At 32.0% G+C, this 24,135-nt stretch overlaps 3 protein-coding genes across 4 annotated transcripts; 2 read left to right on the forward strand and 1 right to left on the reverse strand.

The window, feature by feature from the left end:
• Positions 1–1,010: 1,010 nt before the first annotated feature.
• On the reverse strand, positions 1,011–1,703 carry LOC125838951 (heavy metal-associated isoprenylated plant protein 39-like). The gene has a single exon (XM_049517951.1). It carries the CDS (start codon positions 1,684–1,686, stop codon positions 1,147–1,149), a length of 540 nt encoding a protein of 179 aa, XP_049373908.1. The 5' UTR covers positions 1,687–1,703; the 3' UTR covers positions 1,011–1,146.
• A 12,550-nt stretch (positions 1,704–14,253) lies between these two features.
• On the forward strand, positions 14,254–18,919 carry LOC125838937 (uncharacterized protein At1g01500-like). Of its 2 annotated transcripts, none has more exons than XM_049517937.1 (2): positions 14,254–15,059; positions 18,160–18,919. In XM_049517937.1, the coding sequence occupies exons 1-2, from the start codon at positions 14,382–14,384 to the stop codon at positions 18,388–18,390; spliced, it is 909 nt and encodes a 302-aa protein (XP_049373894.1). In that variant the 5' UTR covers positions 14,254–14,381; the 3' UTR covers positions 18,391–18,919. The 2 variants fall into 2 exon arrangements, with proteins under 2 accessions (XP_049373894.1, XP_049373895.1); XM_049517938.1 differs by having other exon boundaries at positions 18,163–18,919.
• A 4,457-nt stretch (positions 18,920–23,376) lies between these two features.
• Positions 23,377–23,973, forward strand: LOC125838943 (uncharacterized). Its single transcript, XM_049517944.1, has one exon. The coding sequence runs from the start codon at positions 23,377–23,379 to the stop codon at positions 23,971–23,973; it is 597 nt and encodes a 198-aa protein (XP_049373901.1).
• Positions 23,974–24,135: the final 162 nt, after the last annotated feature.

Below are 24,135 nucleotides of genomic sequence, written 5' to 3' on the forward strand. Positions count from 1 at the left end.
ATGCGCATATTGAAATCCTCAAACTATCTTGTTTGGAGGACCCAAATAAGGTAGTTGATGCAAATCTTGAAGATATGCTATCAAGGAAATGAAATTATGCTAGAGAAGGCATAATTATATAATAAAATCATTACATATTAATTACGTAATTAAAAGATAAGAACAGAAATATAAAAAAATAATTAAAACAAAAAACTATTCTATAATCTTCTTAATAAAGTTGATAAGGTATTTATCTTGATTGAGACTCTAGCTTAGGAATTTCATAAATTGGAATGGAGTAAAATATAATTCACATATATAATTGTAGTAGTTAGGTGACCTACTTATTTTCCGAATTACTAATTTCATTTTACTATGAACCGCTATATATAATTATCATTTATATGACCTGAAGTGTTAAAAGTCCGTTTACATATAAGTGTATAGCATGGTTTAATTTAATTGATAACCTGCCATTAATGATTTATCAGTAAAATGTTACAGCACATAAACCTACAGTATCAAGTATCAATTGTAGATCCAAAGGCACAAAGCAGCAGTTGAAATTCTTGAGTTAATAACTTTGATGGTCACTCAACTATCAATTTTTTCATAGAAAATCACCCAATTTTCATTTTTAACTCAAAAGTCACTCAACTATGACTTCTTTGCATAGAAAGTCACTCAATCTATTTAATTATTTTTTTCATTAAAATTTGCTGACATAAAATTTTAATTATTATCCAAAAATTATAAGAAAGTTGAGAGACTTTATGTGAAAAGAATTGATAGTTGAGTTACCATCAAAGTTATTAACTCTGAAATTCTTATTCAAAATTATGTACACAATTTGATTAAGAAAATTAGAATATGCATGGCATAATTAATTAATCGTCTTCTATTCACAAAATTACGCTTATATTCTCTCTTATCCAATAATAATGCTAGCCAACTAAAATGAGACAGTCAAAGCAGCAGTCTCAACATCAACACAAAAGAACTAATCGATTGTTGTTCAAGAGAGATCCTAAAGGCTAGATCGAACAACACTTAATTATATATATGTGACTTTTTGTTTTTTCTTTCTATTACCCCTGATTAATTAGCCCGTTATGGTCATTAACATTGTACCAATAGCGATTCAGATTACATTCCCAAGCTAGTTTAACAGATAGTGCATGCATTAGGATTCTCTTCTATGCTATGGTGAACTTGGTAATATGTGTGCATAGGAGGAGGATAATATGGCCTATAAGCCGCTTGTGGATAAGGTAGTGATTGTGGCTGAGGATGACGTAATTGTGATTGTGGTTGTAGTTGTGCTTTCTTCACTTCTTCCTTTTTGGGTCCTTCTATTTCTTCTTCATCATCATCATCATAGTCATCGTCATAGTCATCGTCATCGTCGTCTTCTTCTTCCTTTTTAGGCTCTTCTTTTTTAGTTTCCTCCTTGGGTGGTTCCTCTTTCTTTGCTCCCTCCTTGGGTGGTTCCTCTTTCTTTGTTTCTTCTTTGGGTGGCTCTTCTTTAGGTGGCTCCTCTTTCTTGGTTTCTTCCTTCTTAGGTTCTTCTTTCTTCTCTTGCACGGGAGCTTTAGCTGGTCCTACTATGAGTATTTCTGTCCACCAAAATTTGCGTAGTCTACTCACTACACTCACTGGATCAACCGTACCAATGACGGTTAACTTCTTACATTTCATATCCATTGAAATCTCATCGATTCCTATAAAATTTCACCATACAATGCATTTGGTTAATCTTATGGAACAACAAAGTGCTTTTGAGGCTTCTTAGACCATTCCTACCAAAAGCACGTGGATATACATACATCCGTAGCAAGAAATTTGCTTCAATTCATGCACCTAATTAACCTCCCAAAACCAAATCTACTATATAGTACTAGTAAACAATGTAAACATAAAAGACAATTATTTATTTTTCTCTTTCAATTAAGTGTTTAGATTTTAAAAAATCACATAATTCGATATGATATCAGAAAAGCAAAATGTCATGACTCTTAATCTCATTGTCATCCAAAAGAAAAGTATATTTACCTGTTCGATTCATAAATAAGTAGATTCATACGTAATGAAACGTATTAAGACATAATATATATAATTAATAGTGTTCTTATGACATTTCAATATTATTTTAACTCAATTGTTCAAAATATTCATTTCACTGCCAAGGGATATAATTGTAATTCTTTAACCCCTAATCAAAAGTTTTTACTACATGTCTCAAAGAAAAAAACTTTCAACAATGTCAGCGATTTACTTAAGTAAGAGCCTGTTTGGATTGACTTAAAAATCGATTAAATCTACTTTTAAGTCATTTTTAATTTTTGAAAGTGTTTGACAAAGATAAAAATTACTTAAAATAAGTTTTAAATGACTTTAAAAAGGTTTATAAAATCAAAAATAGGTTTTCCCTTACTTTTTATTTTTTTAACTTAAAAGCTATTTTTTTTAAGTCAATTCAGATAGACTCTAAGCCTATCTGGCGAAAAATCCATATGAATTGGATCACTTTTGTTCAAGACATTATTTTTATACATTCTACTAAACAACGATATGGATCTCTTTTATATAATTAGGCAAAGTGATAGTACCTAGTACCTACTGCCTAAAATCTGTTAGTGGGGAACAAGGTCATATGATGGTGGACCCACTTGACGTGGCGCCATGCTGGAATCAACTTAGAAAATTTTTTACTGTACTTTTTTCTTCCTCCAAATTAGTGCAAACTTAGAAACCAAATTACCACTAATACAAGAAACCTCATCTCCATTCACCTAATTATAATTATTCCCTCTCAACAAAGAAATATTTTTTTAAAAAAAATAAATAAATTCTTGAGTCGAGGGGATATTAGTAATAATTTTTTTATTATACACAGGATAAGAGTAAGGTTTGTATACCTCAGATCCTGCTTGTAAACTCACAATAATATATTATTATTATTATTATTATTTTGATCTAAATCAAATCATAAAAATATATATGGGAATTATAAATCATTTTATTATTAAATATATAAAAATGTCTTTTTTCACATAAATTGAAATTGCATAAAATAATATTTTCTTCAATTGATGTAAACCTATTTAATAGGCACATAATTTCTTTTTTAAAAACAAAGTTTTGAAATTGTGATCTTAAATATATTATAATATTATATGATTACAAAAAAATCAAAAGCATGAAATATTAAATCCGGCATAACATTTTTATGAATATAAAATTTTGTAAGCACAAATAAAAGTTTCAATGAAATTATTTTCAATTTAAACAAAAAAACTGACAAAAAAAACCATGTAAATGGAAATGAATGGAATAATTAAATCAAAACACACAAAATCAATAAGTATATATTTGGATAGAGGGCAACACACAATTGGAGTATGAACCATAATAACAATAATAATCTATACAATGTATTTCTCATAAAATATACGCAGATCGATAAATTATTTCGATAGTTACTCAAAAATTATTATGAACATAAAATAACACTATAATCTTGTGATAACTGAATCGAAATAAGTTATTTCGTAATTATATGAAATAAACTAATCTTAATATTAATTTCGATATTGATACCTGATAGAGCGGAAACTGTCTTCAAGGCCTTTCTCTTTTCCTTGGAATCTTGTAAATCCAGTTTGATCAGAATAAGTTTCTGTATAATTTAATAATTTAACATATCAAACAAAGAGAAAACAAATTATATAAAAAAAAAAAGTAAAAATGAAAATCAGTACCCATTAGTTTACAAATTTTTAATTAAGAAAATTAATTCATGTATAGATCAGTTCAATACAAAAGATATATTAATTAACATACCCATAAAAATTATATTCCAAAAAAATGAAGAGAAAAAAAGAAAGTTCATAGATTGCTCTCAGTTTTTTGCTGCTGACTCAAACTCACAATCTTAAGATTGAAAAGTTGAGTGTGAGAGGTGATCTAATACTAAATAAGAATAAGAGTATCGATGAAATTTTTCGAAAAAAATAAATAAAAAGGAATAAAGAATCAAACCTTCATGGGTGAAATTAAAGAGCAATTTCTGTGAGGATGAGAATTAATATGAAGAAAATAACTAGAAATAGGAAATAATTAAAGGAATTGAAGAAGAAATATGGTGAGAAAAAGACACTGAATATATGCAATAAAGGTACTAATAAAAGTGGTTTTTGAAGGGAGGAATACTATCAGAAAATAATTCCGAATCAAAACAAAATATGCAGAATGAGAGTGTGAGAAAAACGTTGCAACAACTTGGAACCTTGTGTATGAGTATTCCACGGAGGGGCGGAGTTAGAATTTTAAGTTTGTGATTTGAATTTTTTGCTTTTTATGTTATCGGGTTTTAGACTAAATAATTCATTAATATTTAATGAATTTTCTATAAGTAACATTTGGATGGTTGTTACGTATTTTTCATAATGTATCATATTGTATTATATCGAACTATGTTGTTGTAATAAACACAATGTTTGTATAGATTATATCGTTCTCCGTCGTTATATAATGTCATACATTCATAATTTTAATGATAAACCTACCAGAAAAGTAGGGTACAAAGTAGAGTTAGTATGAAAAGGTAGGATAAATAATAAATTATTAAAAGGATAAGGCACAAGTATCGCTAGACTATGAACGAAATCTCAGAGACACATCTTAACTAAACTAAGGTTCTATTACGTCCCTGTATTCATTTTTTTGTAATTTTGTACACCTTTTTGATGTGGCATCCAAACATCTCCTATGTGCCTCAACTACGTGGAGTCACGGATGTGTAAGCCAAAAGGTGTATAGAATTATTCAGAGTATGAGTTCGGGGATAATATGACCTTAATTTAGTTAAGATGTGTCTTTGGAATTTCGATCATAGTTTAGGGGATACTTGAGTCTTATTTCATGATGAAAACATTAAGGTAACGATGCGACCACACTAAATCGGTCATTACATAAAATAAGTCTTTCGTCATTACCTAACAATGAATTTAAACTATATGATACAATAAAATTTAATTAACAATCAAAACAAACATTACAAAATTATCAATACACTACAATAGGCAACAACCTCCAAACGTGTAAGCCGAATATAAAATTTAAATTTAAATTACTGAGTTCTATTAAATTCCCAGACTCTATACTAGTTCCGCCCCTAGGGTGGCGCGGGGGGTGAAGAGGGATATACATGAGGTTATGGGGATTTGTGCCTACATACATACACCTGAAATGAAAGGTGACAACATGGAGATCTTAAATTAGAGCCAGTGGCAGTGCATATATATATATATAAAGAAATTAGTCTTTTTTAAGGGGCGGTGGAAAAAGGCCAACATGTCTATTGAAATCACAAAAATATTTTTGGTTATGTTAAGAAAAAAGAATTGGAAATTTTGAAATTTGAAATTTGACCAAAGTCAACAAATTAAATAAACAAACTCGAATTGAGGTTTGATGGTTCCACTAGAATTGAAGAGTAATTTATGACTTAATTGAATAATTTACATGAGCTTTGATTGACTTGGGATGGATTTGGATGTTGAAGTTGATTTCTAGTTGAATTGAAAAATGAGAGTTGACCATGGTCAACATTTTGACTTCATGTTTAGGTCACGATGACTTTCAAATAAATTTTATTTGTATTGTTACGCTCGTATTTAATATTTTAATAATGTTTTGAACATAAACAATATTAATTTAAGAATGACCTCTAAAATGTGTTTTGATTGAATTAATAGGTATGTACCGTGATTTCAGAATCATAACAACAAATATCGTTGAATTCTAAAGTCATATGAGAAATTTACAACTCTTTATTGAAGATATTTTTGGATATTTTCAACATATTATGAGTTTTAGAGCCCAAAAAGTGGACAAATTTTGCGGGTAAAAAAATCCAATTTTTGGTACTTTTCCCATGTTAACATTAGTTAGTTTTCATTTTTACTCGTGAATTTATTGAAGAAAGGGACGGTTTAACCATAGAAGTTATGAAAATGAAAAATGTAGATTTAACTATCAAATCGTAGATGAAATTAAATATTTTTTTAGATTTGGGACTTATGGACTTGGATTACCTTATTTCGTGATAAAACTTCAATATTAGCTTCGAGGACTGGCGTTGATTTTTAGTTGACTTTTTGATCTATGTTTTGTATAGCAATATGAGTGTCTGTAAACTTATATGCCTATGTAGATGCGCATGTCTCATGCACCGACCTCAACAGGCGCAACTGAAACCTTATGTCACACTTGATCCTAAGTCGCGACCTCAGCCTTTTTTTCTTTGCCCAATTTTCTCTGAGGTGAGTTATCGGTCCAAAGTGTTTTAGAACCATAACACTTGTATCCCTTCTGATTAGCCATAACTGACCTTTTTCCTTCGACGCCTTACCTTTTGGGAGCTTTGAGTATGGGTCGAATTTTAGGTGCATTTTTATGGGATTGAAAGTATTATATTTGGAATTGAAAGAGAAAAGAAGAAAATATGAATTCGAAGGAGTATATTTTTATGAGTTAAATTAATTACGTGGATATATATCAAGTTTAAAAAGGATAACAAACATATTTATGACTCAATTTCCGGGAGTTCATCCGATTGGAGCGTATAATTATTGAGTTTTAGGGGAATTTTCGCAAATAGCCACTCAAAATAATTTGATTATGCTCTATAACTATAGTTTGCTAATTACAATTTGTAGCTACATGTTAGAGAGAGGAGAGAGGCGAGCGAGATTGGGAGAGGGAAGAGAGAGGCGAGCGAGATTGGGAGAGGGAAGAGAGAGGCGAGCGAGAGAGGGCAGAATGTAGAGATGTGAATTGTATATGTATATCAATTAGATAATTGTATATATGTAACTAGTATGTATATGTATCAATGATTGTATTTGTATATATACATACAATTTGTATTCGTATACAATTGAATGAAGTTCAAATATTTGTATTTGTATATCCAGTCTCTCTATCGCTTTGTACAAACACAAATTATACATTTGTATTTGTATAATTTGTATTTGTATAAAGTGAGAGAGAGACTGGCAAAAGATATATAGGTGAGAAAGAGACTGGGTAGGGATAGGAGAGATGCGAGGAAGAGATGACTGGAAAAGAGGAGAGAGGCGAGTGAGATTTCTGAGAGGCACACAAGACATTAGTTGATATTGAAGAAAAATTAGTGGTATCAAAATATGTTAAATTGGTACATTCATAGCAGATATAATCTAACTTTCGATGACAAATGCTTTATAGCCAAACATAAATTGTTTTTTTTTTTCAAAAGCATTTTTTTAAAAGTCATTTTTAAAAAGTTCTTCTAGAAATAAGCCGATTTAACAGCAATGTCAAACATGCTCTAAGTGTTTGACAAATCAATAAAAGTGTTTTTAAATGGAAGTAGAAGTAGTTTTTCCGTTATTGGGAAGAAACTAAAAATTTCTGTTTTTTAAAGAAAGCAGAAACAAAAACAAAAAATTATTTTTCTCAAGACTAAAATATCTTTTTCATATACACATATTCACCAATATATTTCTTATTAATTAATTAGCATATTTCATAAGTTTGGTTAAATTTTATTTAGGAAATTAAAAATTAAAAATAAAATTCATGAACTTAACGCTAATTACTTAATAAGAGATATATCGATAAATGTGTATATATGGAAGTGATATTTTAGTCTTCAAAAAAATAATTTTTTGCTTTTGTTTTTATTAAGAAGCATAAATTTTTAGCTTCTTCCCAACCGCAGAAAAACTGCTTTTGCTTTCATCTAAAAACAATTTTAAGGATTTACCGAACACTTAATTTTTCTAAAAAGTGTTTTTTTTTTCTAAAAGAAGTACTTTTGGCCTCCCAGTAGCAATGCCGAGCTCTTACCAGAATAGCTGGGCATTGTTGTGCAGATACAATTAGGTAAGGTGAAGCAAGTGCGGAAAAATATCAAAGCTAAATATTAAAAGTAATTCAAGAAAGAGATAGTAACTCATATATGAAGAGCTATTATGCATCACACATGAAGAGCTAAAATTGTTTTTTTTAAAACATACAAATGTACAAACAAACATAGTAATAATCATCAAGAAGAAAATTATAGAGGCATTACACATTAGACCTTCTTAAATTGTCTAAAAAAGCTTATAGGTGTCGAAAATTCATAAGGAAATTGACTGGTAACTAATTTACTTGATTTTGTTGAGGCCTTTAGCTATCCTTTGATCCTTTCTAGAAGGTGGTATTGATTGTTAGGTGCTCTTTAATGTGTACTGTTGCTTTCTTAGTTAGGTAAGTTTTCAGAGTTTATGAAAAAAATATCAAACATAAATATCTACAAAAACAATATTGTGTAGTATTGCTATGTAAATATCTTGTGTACAATGATACAAGAAAATGATCAATAAATATAAAGCTTCTATGAAACTAAATAACTTTCGACATATATTATTGGAACTAAGTAGAGATATTAATAAAAAAAATTAAATAGTTAATGAATTTAATATAACTTGCCAAATAAAAATATCAACTTAATTTTTATATATTATGATTTAATTTAACTTTGATTTTATTTCTCTTATTATTTATTTATTTTAATATTCTATTTTTTTTATTTGACCTACAAATTAGCTTAATTCATATTGCTCAAATTCCACCGGATCAGCCATCGTCTTAAGTTAGATTTTCTTAACCCGATTCTATTAAATTACAGATGGTGCAAGGTTGATCCAACGAACCTAGCTCATATTAATAATTATAGGGAAAAATGATAAATATATCCCCCGAACTATCGTAAATGATATGCAGATACCCTCCGTCATATTTTTGGGACATTGGTGCCCCTACCGTCCAAAAAACTAGAACATATATACCATTTATACTAACGGACATAAATGTGTCATAATCTTATCCACCGACCCGATATTTATCAAATATCGGATCGATGGATAAGATTGTGTCACGTGTTCCTATTTAGTCTTCCGTTAGAGTGAAGGGCATATATGCTCTAATTTTTGGACGATGGGGGCGAAAGACACCGATGTCCCAAAAGTAGGACGGAGGGTTCTGCATACTATTTACGATAGTTTGGGGGTATATTTGTCCTTTAAACTCAATAAAACACCATATATCAAACATCTCTGACCATTGACCATGTTGATGAGATATTAAGATGGTTGAATTGGCGAGAGAGTGTGACTACTCGCGTTTAAAGGCAAGCATATTGCTGTAATAATCTGCCTGTATGCAAAATTTCTTCTTCATCATCATTTCTCATCTGAAATTTATAACAATAATATTCTCGAACTGAAACTGTATCTCTTTTACTTTTTCCTTTTTGTAAAAGCTGGGCTTCCATAGGAAGGTATCCATCAATAAAGATATATGTGAGTCTGATAGAATTCTGAGAGTCAACGTATTGAATTATATAGCTTTTAAATATTTTAAATTGGTAATTATTGTAATTTTTAATGTTTTTTAAGTCATTTGTAAATGATATATGTTGCTTCCTTGATTAGGACTTTTCCATTTGTGACACATATATGTAGATATTTGGTGCCCGTGCAATAAATATTAATTTTTTTGTTTTAATTTATGTGATATAAATGAAATTTGAAGATCAGTCGATTTTTTATATGTTTTCTTAAAAATATATTTGAAGTTATTAAATTGTTGTGATTTATAGTATTTTTGCATTAGTTTTGAATAATATAGGTTACTCATGTTTCAATTCACGTGAATAATCATAAATATTTTCAGTTGTTAATTTATTGTAAATTGTAGAAATTTTGACGTTATTTTCAAATAGTACATGTTACTTATTCTATTCCAATTAGTTAACCAAATTTCTTATATGATTTAAAAATATTTGTAATTGCTAATTATTGTGATTTATAGCATCTTTTATGTAAGGTTTAATAATATATAATTTGTTCAAATTCATATGACAATGATAAGATTTCAAGAGTCAACGCAATAAAAATTTAAATTTTTTAAAAAGTTGTACCTCTAATATATTTTGTAGCTAAAATATACTCTCTTCGTCCACTTGTATTTGTCATGTTGCGCTTTTTGAAAGTCCATTTGACTAATTTTCAAAGTTAAATCAGATTGTATTAATTCGATATTTTTTAAAAAAAATTAAATATGCAAAATCTATACAAAAAGTACTATAAATTGTAATTTTTTGCCTATGAATATGATGAAAAAACACATTGTAAAATATTAGTTAAAATTCTTATAGTTTGACTCTAAAAAGGAAATCATAACAATTAGAAGTGCATAGAGAGAGTAATAAATAGGTAATTAAATTTCAAGAAGTTTAAAATAAAAGGTTGAAAAAAAGAATTAGATAGACAACATATATTGAAAATTGAAAACATATAAATAATAAATGGGCCCAAATGAGGTCAAACTTTTTGGCTAATAAAGTAGTAGGTAATTAATGGTGTTAAATTGTCAAATAATATAAATTTTAAAGGTACCATCATAAAAGAAGAATGTACAACACTATGAAGCACATATCATCCAACACTTGTCATGTGCTAAGTAGTAGTTATTCCCACTTATTATATATAGTAATATTATTATATATAGTAATATATATATAAAAGAGAACCCTAGACCCGCCTACGTGGCGCCATCACAAACCAGGATTCCCTTTTAATTTATTTTATTTCCAAAACTAGCCTTCCTCTTTTATGAAAAGTTGTGACTTTTATAAAGAATTGCGATTTTTATAAAAGGTTGCGACTTTTATGAAAAATTGTGACTTTTATGAAAGGTCGTGACCTTTCCGATAAGACACAATAAGCATTTGTTCACACTACCTTTTGTTGTCTATAAATAGAGGAATTTCCTCTCATTTTAAAACAACGAAAAATTTGAACTTCTTCCTCTTCTTCTTCTGGACAATTAAATAATTGTGTACTTTGCTCCTGTTGAATGACACACTGACACCATTTTTTGTATCAATACACTGGTGAATAAAATCGTTATTTCCAGAGAGGATCTATTCCTTTAAATCCGGGTACTAGGGAGGAATAATTTCCTTAAGGGGACATTGTGCATTCAGTGGGCTCGATTTTTTCCATTTTGTTTCATTCTATTGTTACAGATCCTAATATGTTTTAACAGTCATTAATTTATGCTTATATTATTAATAATTATTTTTGAGTACATGCTTTCAATTTTGTTTTTATGTTTCTGCAATATTATTGTTATAATTATTTGTTAGTACATATTAAATAACAAACGTTAATTGAGTATTCAAAAAAGTTTTCTCTACCGGAATTATTGAAGGTACAATAAAAAAACCCTTACAAATATCTATGTTCATCAACAACGTCATTTCTTCACATACAAGGATGAGATTTTGTGTTCTTTAGAAAATCCTCTAAGAGTTAATAATTTTGCATGTCCATATTTTTTTGTTTTTATGTTACTGTTATCTATTTTTACTAAATTTTATCCTTGGATATTATGAGTACTTTTTAGGATTGAAAGTTGATTGAAGTGTTAGTCAATTTTCTGAGGTATGTTATTTTTAAAATGAGAACTTTTCTGGTTAGAATGATTTGTTATCATTAGGGGTGTGCAAAAACCGAACCGAGAAAAGTGTTATTGGTTTATTGTTATTGGGTTATTGGGTTAACAGTTTCTTAATGGTTTTATAAAAAAGAATTATCGGGTTATCGGTTCGGTATTGGTTTTCAATATTGGGTTATTGGGTAAACCGATAACCCATTAAGAGTTAAGACTATAGTAATTTACTACTTTTACATATACATAAGTATCAGTAAATATTAATCTCAATATCTTAATAGTTATGTCTTTGTCATTTAGCCATCAATTCATACTTCGTTGTGCCTTTGAATTCACAACTTTACATCATACAAATCGTCAAAACCTAAAGTAAGAACCATATTCCTCTTGATTTCTCTTTGTCTTACACATGTATTGTTCTTTTCATGTTTGTTATTATTATTTCTATTTTATGAGCTTTTGTAAAGTTAGGGGTCGTTTGGTTTGAATATGAGTTATGATGGGATAAGTTATGTTGGGATAAGTTATGTTGGGATTAGTTATGATGGGATAAGTTGTCCTGGGATTATTTCTTATTGAGTGTTTGGTTTGTTATATTCAAAATAATATATATTGATAAATTTTAAGAACAAGTTGTTTGTTTACAAAATTACCCTTCACTTTATTTAAACTTTTTAAATTTTTCTTTGTGAGCTTTAGTTATTCATTTTTTAAAATAAAACTTTTATTTTTTTTAACTTAAATATTTTTGTTTATGTATTCCCATGATAAGTACCATGTGTATTTAAAAATATAACTTTTTTCTTATTTAGCTTAAAAATAGAACTTTCCTCTTAAGTTTATTAAAGAGAAGAAAATTTATGAGAAATCAAAATAAAATAAACATAAGAATTAGTCAAATAAATTCATAAATAAAAATTATATTTATATAGTATAATTTTTTAATAGAAAAATATGTATAATTATCATAAAAATAAGGAGTAGTAAATATTATTATACATGGTATTAAAAAAAATGTAAATATACATAAATGTAAAAAATGATATATAAAAAGGATTTAAAGGGACATATTTGTCATTTACCTATTCTATCTCGGGATAAGTTATCCCGGGATTACTATACCACCCATGGGGAGGGATAACTTATCCCGGTACTAATTATTAATCCCGGGATAAGTTATCCCGGACTTGCCAACCAAACAACATAATTTTTTTTTTATCCCATCACTATTTCCTTATCCCATCACTATTATTTCTAATCCCTCACACCAAACGAGCCCTTACATTATTATCTTGTCGTGTCAAATTTATTAGAGAAACCATATATTTGTTTTATAAGCATTTTCTTATTGGTTAAATCGAAAACCGAACCGTTAAAGACCAAAACCGATAAAAAATTATCTTATCGATTTAGCGTATTTAAAATCTGAAAACTGAATCGATAATACATAAAATCGAACTGAACTAACCAATGCACACCCCTAGTTATCATCATTGGATATCTCATAATTTACTCCCTCTAATGTATGTTTTTTTTGTTGTTTTGTTGTCTCCTTAAAATTGTATTGATTATTTTCCGTTTGGTATATATATGATCTCACTTGAACAAAACTTTCGTCCTTTTAATGTTTTTCTTTTTTCCTTCTCATTCAGCTCTACTAAATATTTTTGGTGTGAGTTATGACTATTTTCAACAAGCTTAATTTGAAGAATATGAAAAAAAACCTCTCTAAATAAAAGTATTAAGCTACAAAAGATGTGTCTATTAACATAGATTTGTTGTCCTTTATGTCCCAAGTCATTGCTGAGCATTTGAGTTATCTAGGTTAGACTCATTTTTATTTTTTTAATGTTCGAGAATATTTCTTTAACATGAGTCTAGAAACCAACATTTTGATCTACTTGTACTTTCATAATGCAACAACTATACATATTTCTGAAAAAAGTCATAAAGTTGCATTGATGAAACATCTAGAAGAACCTTCAGAGCAGTAATTTAATGAAGATTGAATTCCTAAAAGGGTAAACAATATTATTTTGCTATTGTTTCAAATTTATTTTCTCCTTCTATAAATTTTGTTAGAGTAACAAAGTAACAATAATGAAATGTGGAGAACGTTTGTCCTCAGACAAGTAGATTGTCTATAAAAAAAATTATTTATGTTGTTGTGGTGTACATTTTTAACGGTCTTAACTTATTTATAACTAATATTGATTATCGAAAACTTTTATATAATTTGTTTTTAACAAGGAGTTATTCTAACCATAAAATTATCAATTCTATATTTTTCATGAACAAAAAAATAGAAAAAAATATGTTTAATCGCTACATAAAAACATCACTCAGTCTTAACAAGACAATTATGTCATCAAACATATATTATGATAAATTATGTAAAAGATAAAAATGATTAGATGTTAAGATATTTTTAATCATTCATTTTATATTTAAAAATCTTGAGATATGTGATAATGTCAAATCATTTAATTTATGTTGAAATGTTCATAAAACCTGCTAATTTTTATTTTTTTATTCTTATAGCAGTCAATTATTAAAAAGACGGTTCAAAAGCTTAGAAAAATTATTTATGTCATTACCTAACTTAAACGGACAAACATCTCCTTAGCTCTTAAGCTTTTCCGTTGACCCCTCGTAAAATAATGGTAGGTTTTGATCCTTTCTCTCGCCATGTTTACACATAACAAAACATCTACACTATTTCTCACCTCTAAATTCGAAATTGTGATTTTTATCGATCCTTAAGCTTAAATTTTGTTCAATTCTCCTTGTTAATCAATGATCAATTTCCTTCAGTTTTTGTAGATTGAAGAAAAAAATTGGGATTAATGGGTAATCAAGGTCAGGATATGTCAATGGCAATCTACAAAAACTCGAATTTCACCGGAGGTTGCTTGGAAATCCGATTGTTTTACGTACGTATAACGCCATGCGCGGTTGATACCGTACCGGACCACCTTGTACTCCGCCACCTCCGCCGTGAGATGGGAGTAACGTTAGAGATCAACAGTTCGCGTATTCCGGCTACTGATACAGCCATCATAACCCTCCGACGTGATCGGGTTGATAAGGAATCGTCGGAGGTAACTTATGTGAGCACGGATAGCGTTAGGGTTTCAGGGCCGGTGGAATTTGAGGTACATGAGAATGAAAAGGAACTAATACTTTGTGGGTCGTTGGAGAGAGTAGAGACAACGTGGGCTAGTGGTAATGTTTTAGAGACTGATTCGAGGAGTGGATGGAGCATGGATTGTTACACAACAGCATCATTTGGGAATGATGGATCAGTTTTTTTTCAGCCTAAATTTGGGGTTTCTTCGCCATCAATTGAGGTATACATAGCGGGTTGTTGTTCAGGTGTCCCTGTGATTCTATCAAAGACAATTCAGGTCAGCCCGAGAAGGAAGTTGCCTAGACAGGGCATGTTGGATGCAATTCCAGAGGATGAGGAGGTTGCGAAGGAGCAGGGAAGCTCGAATGGATTCGGACGACAAATAAAACCATTGGTAATGCAATTATACCTTTTATCCACCTTTTCCGTGATCAGAAAGAAAAGAGGGATAACATAACTCTATTTAGATGAAGTTAGTAATGCTATTGCTGTGGGAATGTTCACCATTAGATGGAGTAGCAAGTAATTTCACTAATGTGGAATAATTCTGTCTTAAGTTGTTGTTGTGTTTTACCCGGGTGACTAAAATCTAGTGATGTAGCTCTTATCAAGAAAACTAAAATTTAGTAATGTAGCACTTCTGATATGAAGATAAAGTAGAGCTATACAAAACCTTTAGTAGGGAACAACAGCTTAAGGTACATATGAATTGACAAGGCTTGGCTTGACCTTGTGTGCTCAATGTGCAAAAACATGGATCTCTTGTGCTTTACACCCATAATGTCAAACTTAATTTGGAACAACGCTTTTGACATAGACAAAAAAGAAAGAAGCTGTTGCATTAACTTTATGTTTCTTCAAACGACACCACTGACTGCTACCTCCTCCACAAGTTTGAGCAAGTCTATGTTGTTAAGCATCTGATAGCATTTTTTCGTACAAGTGACCAGTCTCACATCTTTCAGTTTCACCTGCTCTAAGACCAAAAAGTGATGCAGTAAGGGGTCAAATACCTTAAGAAATGCTTATTGCATAAGCACTTAAAATGGAAACATTATGTGAGAAGACACAATCATGAAGATTGCTTACAAAGCATTAAAAGATCTTTCTTAGGTTACTTGTATTTTTGTGTGAACAGAGATACATGGACACGTGGCTTGTTTGATATATGCCATGGATGACTCGTTCGACTCATATAGACACTTTTACATGGATTTAACATTTCTTGGTGTAGTGTCACAACAAATGATGGAATAGTGAAGCACTACTCAAGAATTTGAGATGCTCAAACAATACTTGTTTGAGAAGTACATGTCTCTTCACTCGGCCAGGATCAAGTTTTTTTGAAATGGGAAGATGATGGTAATAGCATAGAGAGAAATTAGCTATTCTTTGGTTAAGAAAACAAATTTCTATAGTAAGATTAACACAGAACAGCCCATTATTCCTCATCCCCACCTTCATACGACGTGATTATCCTGAGTTATACATTGTTTATATAGTAACTTAATTGGACTTTGGAGTTCTACCACCTCCCAATCCTAAAAATTCTTCCTGAATCTCAAATCCCAAAAAAGCTTCTCCAATTTGTAAAGTTTTAACTTTAACCCATTGGATTGTCATCTCCTTTGGTCATGAAATTCTGAATATGTTTGGGAAAGTAATGCTTATATACACCACTTGTGGCTCCCAAAACTAACCCTCCTTCCATCCCATCCCATCCCAAACCTTGAAAGACATATTTGCACTATATTCTTTCCATCAGTTACGTACTGCTCCACAAACCGCATCCATAAGGCAAAGTGATACTTTTGTTCTTCATCCCCCTTTAGCGATTCTGTATTTATTCCACTATCCCCTCCTATCAAAAAGCTTGTTCTTCGGATCCAAATCTCCCTAACCATTTACCCAATAAAGCTTCGTTGAACGCCCTTAGATCTTAAACCTCATGTCCACCCTAGCAGTACGAGTCGTGAAAATCTACCACCTTACCAAGTGAAACTTCTTTGTCTCGTTTGATGAACCCATAGGAAGTTTCTTTGAAGTCTTTTCATGTAGTAGGGATACTCTATACCATGCTCTTAATACAAACTTTTTCCCCGCTTTGGACAAGTATCTTTTTTGATATCCTGCAAGCTTTTTCTCAACCCTTTGTAGTACCATATTCCAACTTGTTCGATCTTTGTTTGAAGTACCTAGTGGCAAGCCAAGCTAAGTGGTGGGAAGAGCTCCAAATTTGATATTTGTTTGAAGCACCTAGTGGCAAGCCACGATAAGTGGTGGGAAGAGCTCCAAATTTGATATTTGTTTGAAGCACCTAGTGGCAAGCCACGATAAGTGGTGGGAAGAGATCTAATTCTACAATTGACACAGTGCTAAAACCTTTATATCCTCCACCTCTTCAATTGGTATGATCCCATATTTTCTAAGGTTGATCTTTAAGCTTTACACTACCTAAAACCATGTTAGCACATATCGCAGGTGTTCCAATTGGATCCTGTCAGCATCATAAAGAGCCAATGTGTCATCCGCAAACAATAGATGTGAAACCTTGATGACACTATTTCCACCACCGCACCAGAGGAACCCGGCAAGTACCTACATGCTCAATACCTCTATAACTAGAATGAACAAAATGGGAGATAAGGGATCTCCTTGCTTATGCCCTGTCGAACTTCTGAAAAAACTGCACAAGTTGCCCTCACAAGGACTAAGTACCTATCAGTAGAAAAACAATGTTTGATCCATCTAACTCCACATCCCATCTTCATTATTATGATGTCCGGGAACTCCTAGTTTACATGTCATATGCCTTTTTGTGGTCCAACTTGCACAAAATGACATAACTCCTTACTTTTCTCTAGAATCAAATGCTTCATTAGCCATCAACACTGCGTTTAGTGTTTGTCTTCCCTTTACAAAAGCATTTTGTGAAGTGGATACGGTTTTGTCCTAGACCCTCTTATGTTCTTCTAAAATGCTTGTCAGTGGAGCCTTTGATAAGCAGACAGTAATCTGTCCCTTATCCTAAAAGCTGAACACATTATAACTTAAAAATTTTACGCTGCTTTAGATTTGAGAGAGATTTTTTCATTTCCATCTCTCTCTTGCGCGCTCTATTTCTTTTCCATTCTCATCTCTGCCTGAGTCTCTAATTGAGCTTCTGTGTTTCTCTTTCTTCTCATTCCATCTCATGTTATTTTTTCTTATGGTTGTCTCTTCCTTCACGATTAAGTTTTAAGTACCCTTAATTTCTTATTGACTAATTGATGTCGACATAGTTTAATGATCGATAATTATGTCCTCATGAAAAAGCAGTTTTTGACTGCTGATCAAATGACAATTTCTTATTGACTAATTGATGTCGACATAGTTTAATGATCGATAATTATGTCCTCATGAAAAAGTAGTTTTTGGTGCTGATCAAATGACAGTTTAGTTTACCTGTTTTAAGATATGACAATTAGTTTGCTTACAATTACTGCATGTTTTAGCAGACCACAGAGGATATGGATGATTATGAGGTGGAGCAGAAAGCTGGATATGGATTCTATTCAGACGACATGTACCCTGGTGAAGATGGTCAGCTCACCTGGTTCAACGCAGGAGTGAGGGTTGGTGTTGGGATAGGCCTCGGGATGTGTGTTGGTGTTGGAATTGGGGTGGGACTACTTATGCGTTCATATCAGGCAACCACTAGGAATCTGCGGAGGAGGTTTTTCTAGGCTTCTAACTTTCAGTCATAGTGAAATGGACTTCTTGACTGGATTCTAACTATTGGAAAAAGGACCTTTATGGTCATTAAAGTAGTGCCTCATCTTAGTGGGCAGCAGGCAAAGGGAGACACCTAGTGCTGCAGCTGAAGAGTGGTTACATAATTATTAGGTGGTGTGAGGCTGTAAGGCAATTCATATCCTTGTACAGAAGCTGCAGAAGACATTCATCCACGGATCATCTGTGTTGACTGTTGAGTGTATACAAAAGCCCCAGGCCGAAAAATCCATGTTAATGTGTTCATATGCTGTATTTAAACTGAATATCTTGTATACATGTCCTTTTTTTTCTGGGTTGGTTTAATGCATCAGCTTTGTTGTTAGTGTGTGCTGAGGTTTGTTATTAAGGTTAAGGCTTTAGAGAGTTAACATTCGTCCTACAATTTTGGTAGTTGCAATAGGTGCTTCGGCGTAACAAATTTATTTTGTAAAAGTACTTGGCAAATTGTTTCTATAAACAGCTTGTTTTGGAGGGTTGTAGCATATTGTTGTACAAATGTATCGTGTTGCATTGTTTTGTATTGAATTGTATTGTTTTGTATTGTTTTGATGAATGCATTGTTTACTAGGTTGTATCGTTTTTTGTTGTTACATATTGTGACCCATCAGCAATTTGAAGAACTCTAAATGACAAGGAAAGGAAATGAGAAAATAAGGTAATGGTGTCATCATCAAATATATCGTTACACTAATTGAATTTTTTTTATGATTGCACAATGATGATTTAATGCTTGATTGTAGTTTTACTAGGGTGTTTTCTCCATCTTCATATCCTATGAGCGTGCATTACTCCTAAGCTTTAATAATATGCTCTTCGTTTTTGTTAAATCTTCATTTTTGATGGTTGAATAAACATTTTTTTTTTCAAATCAAGATGTTCTTTGATAGAATAGGAAAAACAATAAGGCAAGGTATAGGTCACCTAATTAATGAATCTATGTGGATAAAGAAAAATCATTCTAATTTTTTTTATATAATAAATTGTTAAAGATATTATTCAATTGAAAGTTTCTTTATCGATTATCATCAAACAATTGTTATCAATCATTATTATCAATCATATTTATCGTCAATCAAATTGTAATCATTGTCACACAATTACCACCAATATACCATTGTAAAACCAAGGTGACTCCACCTAAGAGCGGGCAGCGTTACAGATATACTTATGAGTGTTTTTTTTTAAAAGGCAATAATTTAATTCAAATTTTATATTTGTATTTTTTTTAATATATAAATCCGACCCATGACTCCTTTTCTAAAATCCCATCCAAGAACAGTTGAAATATGATTTGATTGAAGTAAAGACTTGAAATATATTTTGTTTATTTGTTCCATCTCATTCGAACATTCCATTTTTTGTTAAACTTCTTCTCCGTTGATTCAGAGTAGAGCAACTTCTCTGGCGATTCTTCTGCTTCCTTTGTTTGGGTAAGTCCCTCACTCCCTTTTCAGTTTTCTCTCACCATTTTACTTTGTCTTGGCGCGTAATTGATAAAGTTGTGGTACATGACCATGAGATCACCGGTTCTGAAAACAGTCTCTGCGGGTAAGTTTGTGTATAATAAAGCCTTGTAGTGCGGTATTTCTCGAACCTTAGTGCACCGGACTGACTGATGTTTAGTATTTAAAGAAAAATCCCAGCCATATGTTACCCTCTCCAGATTCCAGAAGAAAGCCCTAAAATACTGTTTCCCAATGATTTTCATATGATAGAATATGAATTGTGAATTGGGTGTGCAGTATGTTGTATCTGCTTATTTAGTAGAAAAAGACTCAACTTCTTAATGTTGTACTTCTTTTGCTTCTACTTTTGATTGGTAATTGTTTCTGCTTTCCATGTGATAATGTCTTGTGAGTTCTGGTGATTTTGTGCTGATTGGTTACCCACTCAATATTCTGAACATTTCTATCAAAATTACCTAAAGAAAATTTAGAAAAGGAAATAAGGCCACAAGAGTTTAAACACCATATGGTAAGCGTAGGCGGTAGGCCACAACAACAACAACAACATACCCAGTGTGATCCCACAAGTGTATAAAAGTGGTGGATTAATTAGGCAGCCCGTTATCCTTCCACTGCATTGAGTGGAAGCTATTCGTTGTTCTGTGAAACCAGCCTTATGCAGTCTGCTCCATTCTAAAGACCAAGCAGCCCATACTTCCGTTTAGACTATGTGGCCCAACTCCGTGCTTAGATAGGGCACAAAAGTTTTAATACCATTTGGTAAGCTTTTAGAAAATCACCATCAATAACTCGGTCTAGGTCCGAGATAATCCTTTGTTCTATAACTCTGGGGCTATTTACAACTACTGTTAAGTTGTAAGTTTCATGTTATCTTCCAAATTGTCAATGTTATCTTAACATTTCAAATCTAACAGTTGAAATCAATTAAAACCTGTTTCTTTAAATCCAGGTTTGTCAAGCAATACTAGGATGTAGTAGAACTTCATTAATGATACTTATAATAACTAATATGGAGTAATGTTTTGTCCTCTGAGATTATTACTTCCTATAACCTAAATTAACTTATGCTACTTCCTATCTTGGACTCTCATTATGTCCACTTTCTAGAAGGGTAACTTTTCACCCACTTTTTTCAATTTCTTTTGAGTTCTGTATTGTGAAAAGTATATCATGAAACTCACTAATATATCAAAGAAAAACTTCAGATTTCATCAAAATAGTAACTTTATTTAGACTTTTAGACTAACATCTATTTAAAATGCAATAAAATCTTGTGGCAAAACCAAGGGAACAAATTAATTGGAAATCTAACCATTAGATACTACAACATACCCAATGTAATCCTAAAAGTGGGGTCGGGGGAGGGTAGAGTGTAGGCAGACCTTATCCCTATCTCGTAGAGAGAGAGGGAGGTTGATTAGAGTGCTCATTAGGTAAACTGGGTAAACAAACTGGCAAACACTTACATGCATATCAAGTTCTATGTTTGTGCATGTGGACATTTGTCGAGGAAGTGCTATGTTTGTTTACTCTGACTTGCACTGCAGCTTTGAGCAAAACCGATGCGGAGAACTCCCAAAGTGATGCCCTTTGTGCATTTTATGATAACTTTTTTTTGCTCTTTTGTGACTAATTTTGTATTTTATTTTTTTGGTTCCATGTGGATCTGATGCTCCTTGAGTTTGCATATGTTTGTACTCTATGCATTTTACCTTTTGTATCAATAAATCACTCAACTAGGTCTTAATTCCAAATAGTTGGACCAATGTTGTAATTTTTGGTAAATGAAGTAAAATAGGGAGGGGTGAAAGATGCAGAAGTTTTGGTTGACTAGCATTGCTCCATTGGATGCATTTCTGTTTTATTATATCCATAGATGCCTTAGGCCTGAAATACAGAATAAAGGTTAGGCTTACGAAGAAACCAGTGAAGATTTTGCTACCCTTGAAAGGTTTGTCAGCCTTGCTTCTGTTGTGTATGTAATAACCCAGTTCTTAGTAAGTGATTTATCAGATAAATATTGTATCCACAAAATTCCTAACTTGCAGAAGTAATATGGTCACACTACATTAGTGTAACATGGTTACTGAATCTAGTTACAAATACAAAGATGAAAATCTTCAATTACATACTTTAACCTTCCACTGATTCTTTGGTTGGGAATATTGTAGTTGAAGCATGAGCAGTTGAGTTATTTACTTTTCTTGTGGTTATGAATTAAGATCTTGGGTTGTTTTGTAATTTGAGCAATGCATTGGGAAATCGTCTTTCTGTATTTTCTCAACTTCTAATATCACGTGAACAGAACAATTTTCCAGAAAAAACAAACATCTGGGAATTTCACATATCAAAAGAAAAAAAAAAAGCACACTTGGATTTTCATAGTATTGAATTCATGAATCATTTCTGGGGTAAATCGTTCCTGGAAAATCAATGAGATTTTTAAGAGGCGTCTTACTCTATGTATTTCCTTTCAAGAAGTTCAAAGTTAAGTTGTTTCTAAATATAAAAAAAGTGTCATTATTCTGGAAACATGCTAAAAAGAAGATGTGAAAAAGAGAGTGTCACATAAAAGGGAACAACGGGTACTAAATAATTTGTTCCTTTAGGTATCGTTTGATAGGGTGTATAAGAATAATGTTGAATATGGTGTATTAGTAATGCTTGTATAGTTATGCTTGCATTAGTTATGATGAGATTATTTCTTATGCAGTGTTTGGTTTGGTGTATTAAAAATAATATGTATTGCATAATTTCTAAAAAGTATCCCTCACAAAAGCTCGAGTGGCAAAAGGAGGAGGATTTGTGGCTTACATCGCAGGTTCAAGCCCCACACCATGTAAAAGCGAAGCCCGGTATTTAAGTGGAGAAGGGTAGAGGGGCGGGCCCATTATCCACCGAGTTTAGAAGGTTGTGATTGGTCCAAAGGCTGTTCACAAACGGATTTCTCGATTATAAAAAAAAATGGTGGAGAGGATGTGGAAAATGTTTTGAGGGACAATTGTGTCTTTATTTATGCTAAAGAGTGTATTAGTTATACATACCTTAATACCAAATAGAGTGTATAACTAATGCTTGCATTAGTTATATATAGGTTGAAAAAGTATACCAAACAAGGTACTAATAATACATGATGCTAATGCATGCATTATTTTTCTCTAATGCACTCTACCAAACACCTCTTAGTGAATATACTTTTATTGATAGAATCTACAATAGGGGACAAGCTTGAGAGAGAAAAGAGAATTGGCTGGTGAGATAAAAGTACCAAATTTGTGTGATATTTCAGAATTTCCAAGTAAAAAGGGAAATATGTATCTATTTCAAACAGTCATAAATGCATGCAGAGAATACAAGAGAGCAAAGGAGGGGGTTGGATACTTAAAATCTCAACAACTTTCCTATTATCAGTATGTATAAATAAATGTGAGTTTACGACAGGCCCTAGGATAGAGAACATTGTTTGTTCTGATGTCGCAGTCGGTGGAAGAACTGCCATCTGACGGTGTTTCTGGCCGCCGATGCGCGGTATGTTTGACCAATCGCCCCTCCATCCTCCACCTTCTCCTCTACAGAGGTCTCCAACACCATCTTTGCACCGCCTGCGTACTGGACTCCCACCCTGGTTCTTTCTGTCCCACCTGCTTCGATGTCTTCCTCCACAACCCTCCTCCCCCTCACCTCCGTCTCCTATGCAAAAAATGCCCCTCTATCTCACACCTCTCTTGCGTCCCTGATGTTGCTTCCGTCTCCGATGATTACTTGTGCCCTCCTTGTTCTAACCCTAATTTCACTTTCTTCTGTGTTACTCCCAATCATGCTAATAATGCCATTGAAATTAACCCCCATTTGGCTAAACAGTTGGTTGCCGCTGCTACCATTGCTTCTGAGTCGATCCACAATGCTGCCGTTATGGCCAGGTATAATGCAGAGATTAGGGTCAAGGAAGCTGTGGTAGCTAAGGCTGAAGCTGCTGAAGTTTTGAGAAGGTTCAATAATCTGTTGGACAACTATGGTTATCAGTTTGGTAACGATACGGGGGAAAACAAGATACATGAAGCAAAATGATGCTCTTCTCAATCTCCAGACGCAGATGATGATACCCTTGTTGATTAGCTTAAGTAGTTACAATTCTAAATCAATGTTAAGGTTTTTCTTTGTTCTTTTTCTGTTATGTGGCTGCTGGGATGCAACTTCACTCTATTTTGAATGCTTGGTTATTTCAAGGGT

This window comes from Solanum verrucosum, unplaced genomic scaffold (genome assembly GCF_900185275.1).
Source record: "Solanum verrucosum unplaced genomic scaffold, falcon-dt-bn FXZP01000163.1, whole genome shotgun sequence".
In the NCBI taxonomy this organism is placed as follows: Eukaryota; Viridiplantae; Streptophyta; class Magnoliopsida; order Solanales; family Solanaceae; genus Solanum; species Solanum verrucosum.

Coding starts and splice junctions, on each gene's coding strand:
- LOC125838943 (XM_049517944.1), top strand. CDS start 23,377: ATGTCGCAGTCGGTGGAAGAACTGCCATCTGACGGTGTTTCTGGCCGC.
- LOC125838937 (XM_049517937.1), top strand. CDS start 14,382: ATGGGTAATCAAGGTCAGGATATGTCAATGGCAATCTACAAAAACTCG. Junction 15,060..18,159: donor GACGACAAATAAAACCATTG/GTAATGCAATTA, acceptor TGCATGTTTTAG/CAGACCACAGAGGATATGGA.
- LOC125838951 (XM_049517951.1), bottom strand. CDS start 1,686: ATGGATATGAAATGTAAGAAGTTAACCGTCATTGGTACGGTTGATCCA.